The sequence below is a fragment of the Clinocottus analis genome, unplaced genomic scaffold, assembly GCF_023055335.1.
Source record: "Clinocottus analis isolate CAN_PGR_092001 unplaced genomic scaffold, fCliAna1.0.p SCAF_16, whole genome shotgun sequence".
Lineage (NCBI taxonomy): Eukaryota > Metazoa > Chordata > Actinopteri > Perciformes > Cottidae > Clinocottus > Clinocottus analis.
Window position 1 is genome coordinate 4,892,301 of NW_027175887.1, and position 9,682 is coordinate 4,901,982.

The window sequence follows — 9,682 nt, forward strand, 5'->3', positions numbered from 1 at the left end:
TAGTTAGGAAACAGGAGGCCTTTGAACAGGAGGTTACACAAGCATCCGCACGCAGCCACGCACTCCCTACACCTTCCAGCTTTTATTTTCCTGTTTTTATGTACGCCAAAGGACAGGGACATGTTGTACACAGATGACCACACAACTACTCCGCCTTTCCATAAACACACACCGTTGTCCTTTCTTTTCTTATTTTTCTCCACTGATTCAGATCAATATGAATCCTTCACTTGGTCGCTCACCCTCTGCTTCCAGGGAACAATAGCAGACTGACGGAGGCTGTGAGGAATGTGACTGTTTTTTGGGGGCTGAGCATCTGAAAAAAGCCAGGAATGCTGGGAAAACCCATCAAATTGCCTTCCACAACCGTTCCACAAGGCCAAACAGAGGAGCGGATGAGCGGGTGATCGCCTTCGCGGGCATCATGACTCAGTTGGTGTGTGTCAAACTGCTCCTCTGCCTCCTCGGACAGGAAGTTGTACCTAGCGATTGGCTGAGAACACAGGAAGTTCATATCAGCATGCCTGAAATTCCAGCATTGTGTTCCCTCCACAGAGACGAGGAAGACTTGTGCATCGCCTGTGCACATGATATACATGTGTTACAGGACTGCAACCTCGTACTCGCTCTCAGAAACTGACAGACCCTGAATACTCTGCAAAGCCCTGTCCGGCTCGACAGATGAGCAGTTAAACAGAGCAATACATTAGATTACAATGTGTGTGCGTGTTAGAGAAAGAGAGGACCTATACACTGTTCTGCAAAGGCTTTTAATCTGGAATTTAGCTGCCATATTAGGCCTAGTCCTGAAGGGATTAGCTTTTTATTTTGCAGTTCCCACCTAACCGCCTATTTAGGTCACTAAAAAACAAACTTCTATAAACTCTGGCCAGGGAGAAGTTATTCAGAAACTACAAACTTTTTGTTTCATTAAACAGTGCTTGTGTTTTTTTTTTCTTTAAGAACAAAGGATTAAAAATGCAGTTTACAAAAACACCCTTATCCATGTTGACGCTGTAGCCTACACACATATATGTAAGAAAACATTACAGCCCAGCGTCATTGTCGCGGCCCCTCCTTCTCTTCAGTTGATTGGAGGGTTATTCAGATCACCTGTTGAGGTTACCGGCTCCTCATTAACAATTGGGAGCAGCTTGGTGCGTTTCAGCTCTCGGCCAATCAGAGAGTGACGACGCCGTTTCTTTAGGGTTTGAGAGAGGTGCAGCCTAAACACTCAGGGCATCTGATCCTTCATCAACTTAATGGGGACCTCCAATAAGCAAACTCAGCTAAAGACTTTGGCATTTTGGCCCTTTTGAAACTTTTTGATTTTGCTGTTTTTTCGTATGTTCTGGTTGAGGGTTATTTTTAGGATTATGAAACAGTTTTTCTCTAGGTTACCTGTTTCTGGGCAGATCTTACAGTGTTGCCATGCAAGAGCTTGTATTTGCTTAGCAATAACCTAAATGCCTGCAGGCTTTATTTTTGTAGACGTTTCATGGAAATCCCCTTCATGCACGTTTCCTTTTTCAAAGAGGCATTTCATTATAATCACAATACAATCGAACACCTAAAACAGTTTCAACGAAAAACTGAACAATACAACCTTCATGGCGTGAGGATTTATTGCAGGACAGTTTCAGCATTAGTTTCAGCTTGTTTGACATAATAATAATAATAATAATAATAATAATAATAATAATAATAATCTGTCAACTAAGAGTCCAACGCAGTTTGCCAGCCAACCCGAACCCTTGTTTAAGTTTGGGTATTTGTGGTGAACAGGTGTGTGAAAGCCATTCTTGAAATGTAAAGTTTAAATTACTTAATGCAAATTTGCAGCAAACATTACGAGTAACATACCTGAAGATACTCTATGTACATTTAATGTAACGCTCTGCAGGCCTCAGTCGCTTGCACACAGTACATTTGCTGGTGCCACACCACATAGCGACACATCAGCATGTAGATGTCATACTGTACATGTACATTCAGCAACACTTGGGCTACAACATTGACAACAAGGTCCTAACTCACACACCTTTGTGCAAATGTGCATACATGACCGCAGCGAACATAGCTGTCAGCAAACTTCCACACTTTTCCCATGAAATGCAGTTGACATAATAAGCGTGTGAGAGGCTGAGAATTCAGGGAAAGGAATACAAAATAAATTAAAAAAAGGTTTCACATTTTAACAGAGCTCTTCACAATCGGTGCGTGTTCAACGTGTGCATAAACTCTGTGAGTAACATATTTACATGTCTGGGAAAGTATACAAGGAAGGAAGTGAATGAGGTGTTGACGAGTCTCTCCGACCACCAAGTGGAACGTTCTGAACTTCACAAAGGTATTTATTTTAAGGGGGGGTGTATTGTGTTATGAGTTTAAGGTGCTTCTGTTATTTCATTCTGACCTGGAATGTGTGAGGAAGTTTCCCAAAAAAAAAAAAAAAAAAGCTCAAAAAGCCTGAAGACATACTGAAGTCCATCCCTGGGACATACTTGCATTGCACTCAGCTCACTACTGCCCTCCCTTGTTCAGACAGCCGGCCTGATGAGACCAGCGAAAGGGTTCATTTCTAATGTGTGAATTCAAATCCAGTGAATGTGAATGTTTCCCTGTGGAAGCACATGTAGCTTAAAATAAAGTGGAAACAAGAAATCACACATTGATTCATTGTTATATCGGCCGACAAAGCCGTCAGTTCACCGCGCCGCGCTGCTGAACGCTGCGGGCAGGTGGCAGTACCCCGAGGCCTCGCCGCTGCCCCCCAGAGGCCAGGCGGCGAAAGGTCCCGCGGTGGAGGCTGGAGGTCGCTCGCTGAGGCCCGGCTGCGCGTCCAACTCGTCTGGACGCAGCTGGTCCCGCGCGGCGGCGTCGTGGCCGCGTGCGCCGGCGGCGTCGGCGGCGTTGTGAGACACGAGGTCCTGCGTGGACCTGGAGACGCTGCGGCCGGGCAGACACACGTAACCGTCCGCGTACAGGGAGAAGATCCCCGCGGGAGGACGTGGAGAGTCCTCCGAGGGGGTTTCTTGTTCCCGCTCTTTCTCCTCGCACTGCACAGCCGCCGACTTGTGGCTTCGCTTTGACGACTGTCGGATAGAAACAATGCAGTTCAACGTGACGCTTCATTAAGTTTACAGATGAACACCGTGTCTTTGACCTTTTGAAATCTATTAATCTATTATGTGCAAGTGGTGATTTCGTTTTGGTTCTCACGACATTTATTGTTAGTATTCAAGTCATAATACAACATGTCATGTGATATCGCTTTAATTAAAGGGAAAGTTCATCATTTTCACTTTATTGTCGAGTGTCAGATGAGAGCACTGATGCCACATCCGGCAGCTGGTTAGCTTAGCTTAGCATAAAGCCTTTACACAGGCAGAGACTGTCTAGATGTCACCGCGCCACTAAACCTCACTAATCTTGTTTGTTTGATTTGTGCAATGTGTAAAAACAACACATATCTATATAAGGGTTATGCGGCGCACTCCTTTTCCTGGAACATGGATTTTCAATTTTTATAATAAATATGACAAAACACCGTAAAGCCACAACATTTTTACGTGCTGACTATTTTCTTTTTAGTGTGATCATTTCTTATTTCGGTAAAACCAGGACCTGAACATCTGGAGGCAGCCGGCTCCTTCTTCTGGTCAACTCGGCCATCGGACCAGAAGAAGGAACCGGCTGCCTCACAGGTAAGGACTCAATGCCGACACGCCCAACAACAAACTGATGCAATTTCAGGAATACGTAATTGGACAGTTGATTTATACATTCTCAGCATCTGGATGCCAGACAAAAGACACTGGTTGTGAGTAACTGACCTGACAGAAGATGTACGGACCGCTGAAGCTCAAGGAGGACGTGTCCTTCTCAGCAGGAGGAGGCATGTCATCACACTTCCAGCTGCTCGTGTCCTGCTCCAGACGCTCCAGACGCTTTTGTTCGGTGTCCTTGGTTGGCCACAGCAAAGCATCCGTGGAGCTGAGAGAGAGAGAGCCGACAAATTAATGTATCCGTTCATGCTTTTCCTGAAATATTACAGCTGTATTTCACACATCTTCTCTTCCATGATGGCATCCTTTGTTATTAATATGATCTTTTTGTTATTAATATATTCTGTCTCGAGTGTGAAATGCGTTACCATGTCGACATGCTGTCCAAACGCAGCACTTTGCAGATGGTCATGCTCTCGCTCTGCACGAGGGTCCGGTTGGTGCCAGACTGGATCACAAAAAAAACAAACATCATGTTTTATACATTACAACATTCCTTTACAACCGGAAACGTAGATGATTTAATCAAACTGTAGAAGTATCACCTTGATCTCAGACAGGATTTTGCTTTTTCCTGGAGAAGGGACTGAGTCCACCCACAGAATTGTCCTTCTGTTTGTTAAAAATAAGCCAGGGAAAAATAAAGTTTTATTAAAAACGACCACCATTTATGAAACTTTATTTGGTAATGCTTAAAATGAAACCTGAAACTCAGCATGATTTGCCCTCTAAACAGACTTGTATGGATGTGCATGCACTCTGCTCCTGGCTGTAGTTACTGCAGGTTTTCTTCGAAGCGACTGAGGAAGCACACGTTACGTTTTACACACATAAAGTACCTTCGACAAGCTGGAATGGTGCAGTAGAGCGTGAAGAAAACAGCGACCACGAACACACCGATGGTGAAATAGATCAGCGCGGTTGAGGACCAGACGGCTGTCAGGGGACAGTAAACAGAATTACTGATGCTACTGATGATAATCACTCATGATATGTATCATGATGTTGTTGTTTTATTACTTTTACATCAACTGGACATAAATAAAACGCATAAAAGAATGTAATAAATCTGTTTCTTTAGGTTTGAGATGTGCAATACGTTGGTAGTGCCTGTGCTGCTACTGTAGCTACCATCTTGAGAGGTCCAGTCCACAGGATCGGTCCATTCAGAGGGGATTCCTTCGTAGTCGATGGGGACAACCAGCGACCTGACCTTGACCCGGTAGAGCTGGGATGAGGCCAGGGAATCTCCCAGGATGCTCAGCGACGTGGAGCCCTCCCAGATGTTCAGCAGCACAGAAGATTCCTGGGAAAGAAATGTGTATAGAGTCCAATAAATGTGTGTTCATAGTCAGCGTGAACGGATTGCAATACAGGGAGAAAGCACTCATGACGCTCACCTGATCCTGAGCCATGTAATAGCACACCTGATAATACAGTCTGAGCATGGAAGCTGTGCTGGGATCAGTCCATTCCACCATCCAGTTGCTGTCCTTCTGCCTCACCTTCACCTGCTGCGGCGGCTCGGGGCGAACTGCACAAGAAGAACGTTTTGTAGCATTTATACAGTCTTCATGGAAAATAATGTAAGTTTCCCCAGTGCTGCGACAACATAATGTGCCCAATGACATCTGATTGTATCCGATATGATCTCTAGGAAATAAGTCAACCTTGTAGTTGGTGGTTAAATAAAATGGAAAATTGCAAAAGAACAAATTCATGTCTTGTTGTTTATGGCTTTGATATAATCAAGAAGTGATTATTTATGTTCTTTCTCCTGGCATGGTCTTCCTACACAACAGCAAGCAAGACTTTTAGGAAATACAATGATTGTTGACACTCTGGATTACAATGAAACCCTCTAATCATAGGACACTTAAAGAGGGATGAGCAGTAAGTCATGTAAATGTCTAAATGGTGAGGCAGCACCAGCGTAGGTCAAATACAATGCGTCTCTTTTAAGATCAAAACCCTGTCAGCGTGCCACATGCTTCTCTGAATCTATTCAAGTTTGAAAGTGTTGCTTTGTGGGGGAAATGTTGACAAGTGTGTGACGTGCACGTTCTTTTACGACACAATAAAAACCGAAACAATCCGATCATCTCCCATCGTCTGGCAGCGCGCAGACAGGGATGCAGTAGTGACAAGCAAACACTAGGTGGGGTCGCTCAGTCACATCACAGCTGCGCTGCCTGCCTCTCTCGCTGTGACTCACTGTGTTTGTAGGCCTCAAAGCTCTTGGCTGCGCGTGCTGGACGGAGCCCCACGCGCAGCCGTGCAGGGTCTGCGACCGTCATGGAGCAGCTGTACCTCAGCACGGACCCGCCGAGGTCAGAGGTGACTGTTGAGTCCTCACAGTATCTCTCAGACCTGAAGGCCAGGGAGGTAAAAGGAGAGGATTGGATGGATGATAACGGGATGCTTTTTTTTTTTTTTGTTGTTGCGGTGTTGTCCACTTACTGGTTGTGTCGATATGCCAGCTGGTAGGTGATGAAGGGATCCACCTCTCTGCTCACCTCCCAGCTGCACAGCACCTCCTTCTCTCCCTCCAGCACGCAATGCAAACTGGGAAGCTGCCCGGAGCCTGGAGCCAGAGAGAGAGAGAGAGAGAGAGCTAATAACAACAGCTGCAAAGCATCTGAGTGCTCCCATGACAAATGGACAGAGGGAGAAGATTAGAAATGTGAGGGAGGGAGATAAGGAGCAGGGTGTGCATCAGAGGAAAAGACTCGTCTGCAGTGAAACGATGCGGCACATTAAATATCCCAGCCAAATGGTTTCGCTCAGAAACGTCAGAGCCGAAGCTAATTTGTACACCAACAGAGACGGGAGGGCGGTACATGCACAGTCGGGCTGGTGGGTCGCTTTTTAGGGTTTGAATGCATTCGTTGACTCGCCTTCTTCAGTGCGCCAGGCGGCCACAGGACTCCAGTCGCTCCACTGAGCCACGCTGGCCCGAGCCCTCACCCGGGCCTCATACCTGCGACCCGGGAGCAACAGCTGCTTCTCTAGTTTCACGCTGGTGTTTGTGACCTCCTCAGTCTGCACAGAAGGAAAAGAGACCAGTGAGAGTTTGCATTTTGCCGTTGCAAAGTATTTCCTGCGACACCTACTGTATGCGCCGCATGGAAGACACACTCACGTGTACACAATCCCTCTTATTATGACAATGGCCAAACTATGTACACATGAATGCACATTCACAGTGCTTTTTTTTTGCATTTAGCAGTGAGTTTAAACAATACATTATTTCAATTCAACACTCAACTAACCAAAACGCTCTTAATTGTTTTTAGAGATATTCAAAAGCAGCTCCATAACCCAACGTGTACCAGAAATGGAAACTTAAAGTTTGTCTTCTCTTTATTTGTGTTCCCTTTTGAATACATGTGGTGTGTGTAACGAGATGGCGTTACACAGAGAAATCGAGGAAGTGGATTGAAGTCTCTTGAAGTGGATTTGTTGGTTGAAAACCATTTTAGATTTCCTGACTTTTGAATACTCGGTCGCTGATTTGCAAAACGTTCATCAGGACAGGGAGCTGGCAGCCGAGCGTGTCGAGTAAGACGTACGCTCACCGTCCAGTTGTCCTGCCTGCCCGCCCTGTAGCTGAGCTGATAGGTGATGGGGTTGTTCAGGGAGGAGGAGGAGGAGGAGGAAGAGGAGGAGGAGGAAGAAGTGGAGAAGGAGGAGGGGTAGGGGCTGGACCAAGTGAGCCGTCTGCCTCCGTCACCTGCTTCATGTGTGGACAGATTCACCGGTGGGCGGGCTCTCACTGTACAACACAACACACACACACACACACACACACACACACACACACACACACACACACACACACCCTTATGAAAACCCAATAGTTTCCATTTGTTATCCTCGCAGCAGAAGCTGGGACAGACAGGTGAACTCACAGTGCAGAGAGAGGTGCTGCAGCTGGAGGGCGGCGGGCGGGCAGGAGGTCAGCGTTCTGTTCTCCAGGAAGAAGACCGTGTGTTTGATGCCGATGGCGAAGGCCCGAGTTTGATACCTGCACTGGACGGTCCGGTTCCCCCTTGCATGCGGCGCACCGCGAGGCGCACCGCGAGTCTCACACCGCTCCCTGCAAGGACACGGACGCACAGCTGCTGTGGGACGGGAGCCGCTGGGACATGTTCCCCAGGATCCCACATCCTCAGCACACATCGTCGTTCCCCTGCTCTTGTTCTCACCTGTGGTGTTCTGTCTTGAACCACAGCTGCAGCGTTTGGTTTCCTTGTTCCGTCCACGTGCAGTGGACGTAGGACTTGTAGTCGTTGTGGCAGTGTAGAGATGTCAGCAGTGGAGACGCTGGTGTGGGGAGACGAGTCGGTTTAGGACAGTGACTCAGTGACTGTGTTCAATCGCTCTGATCAATGTACAAACGCTGCTGCAATAGAAATGAGTCTGTTCAATAAAATCTTTTTTCATGTATAAATATAGAGGTATTATGAGTATTTCTACATGTAATATGAAACAAAAAGGTCAATCTTATCAAGGTATTTCTGTCCTAAGAACCTTTTTTTGCAGTAAGAATTCAAATCAACATTTAATGATTTTGTAGAAAAGAGCTTCTGTATCTTGAAACTCTAAATATTAAAGCTGCACTGGAACAATGAACACGTTGACTTCAGAACTTTCTAGAAACAAGTTGATTCACATTTAAAATGGGTTTACATTTGTTTTCTACGATTCATACAAAAGGAAAACGTAGGAATTATTGAAAAAATAATAATAATAAGAAATTCTAGCCATCAATTGATCCCGTTATTCACCCCAGAGCTCCCAAAAATGGTCTTCATTAATCTCCCAAGCCAAACAGCAAATAAAAGGCACATCCTGGTCTTACAAGTCAAATTAACTCTAATTTTGATGTTTATGTCACTATTCCACAATAAATATCAGCATAAACTGTAATTATGACTCACAGGGTCTCGAGAGTGTTCTGGGAGGGCACCCTGATTTTTGAAAATATCCATTTGCATGTCGATAGCATGAAGCTACACAGGATTAGCACACGGTTTCAGAAAGCTTTTTTTAATTACTTTATTAAGCTTCTGCTATTATGATTTGCACAATATGCACAATTTACAACATGTGCCTGTATTGATATCCAGGCTGTGCTTTGAAACTCGTAACTAGTAGTTAAGCACTGGAGTAATTTTACATCATCACTGAGTAACCGCCCCTTGTGATTGTATGACACATCGAACAAAAAACATCCCAAGATGTTCAGGATTAACGGAACAATGATCCAATTTACAATCTGAAATTGATTTGGATTTGGTTCCTAAAAAGCATCCTGATGGTGCCGGGCGGAGACCGTGGAGACTTACTGCTCTGTAAGCCGCTGCCGTCGTGGAGCATACAGCAGTCTGGACCACAGGAGGCCACAGGAGCGAGCATCGACCAAAGCACAACCCAGAAGAGAGGCATCGTTCCTGGGGACAGACAGGGCGGCAGGCGCCGTGTTTTTATTTTGTCTCTGGACACATTCCTGTGTATTCACAGCCTCCAGAAGTCTGTAAATGAAATGAAAAGTCGGGCGCACACAGATAAAGCGAGGCGAAGGAGTCAGAGAATTAGTGCATTTACTAGACCTAATGAAGAAATGAGTCATGACCACACGACCACTCACTTCTGCTTTGAGCGTCTGCTCGTTGCCAGCAAACATCTGCCTGCCTCTTATCTCTCTGTCTCACATGTGACGGACCAAACCATCATAATATATATAGAAGCAATTACTGGGACCCAGAGGAGTGTTTTTACCACACTGCTTTAATATACTGTGTGTGTGTGTGTGTGTGTGTGTGTGTGTGTGTGTGTGTGCATACATACATACAGACTTGGCACACTGTGCATAACTTTCTAACTGCAGC

At 45.6% G+C, this 9,682-nt stretch overlaps 1 protein-coding gene across 1 annotated transcript; it reads right to left on the reverse strand.

Moving 5' to 3' along the window:
* Positions 1 to 1,689: 1,689 nt before the first annotated feature.
* On the reverse strand, positions 1,690 to 9,239 carry csf2rb (colony stimulating factor 2 receptor subunit beta). The gene is made up of 14 exons (XM_068579161.1): positions 9,140 to 9,239; positions 7,997 to 8,114; positions 7,700 to 7,887; positions 7,367 to 7,563; positions 6,686 to 6,830; positions 6,249 to 6,372; positions 6,004 to 6,158; positions 5,189 to 5,322; positions 4,920 to 5,094; positions 4,628 to 4,724; positions 4,334 to 4,400; positions 4,157 to 4,236; positions 3,837 to 3,996; positions 1,690 to 3,095 (listed from the first exon to the last, which is right to left on the reverse strand). Exons 1-14 carry the CDS (start codon positions 9,237 to 9,239, stop codon positions 2,709 to 2,711), a joined length of 2,127 nt encoding a protein of 708 aa, XP_068435262.1. The 3' UTR covers positions 1,690 to 2,708.
* Between the last annotated feature and the right edge of the window lie 443 nt (positions 9,240 to 9,682).

What these genes read in the sequence shown, in the direction of transcription:
- csf2rb (XM_068579161.1), bottom strand. Translation starts at nt 9,239, where the DNA reads ATGCCTCTCTTCTGGGTTGTGCTTTGGTCGATGCTCGCTCCTGTGGCC. An exon ending in GGACTGGACCTCTCAAGATG is followed by an intron (nt 4,725 to 4,919) that starts GTAGCTACAGTA and finishes GTCCCCTGACAG; the next exon opens with CCGTCTGGTCCTCAACCGCG. An exon ending in AAATCCTGTCTGAGATCAAG is followed by an intron (nt 4,237 to 4,333) that starts GTGATACTTCTA and finishes TTTGTGATCCAG; the next exon opens with TCTGGCACCAACCGGACCCT.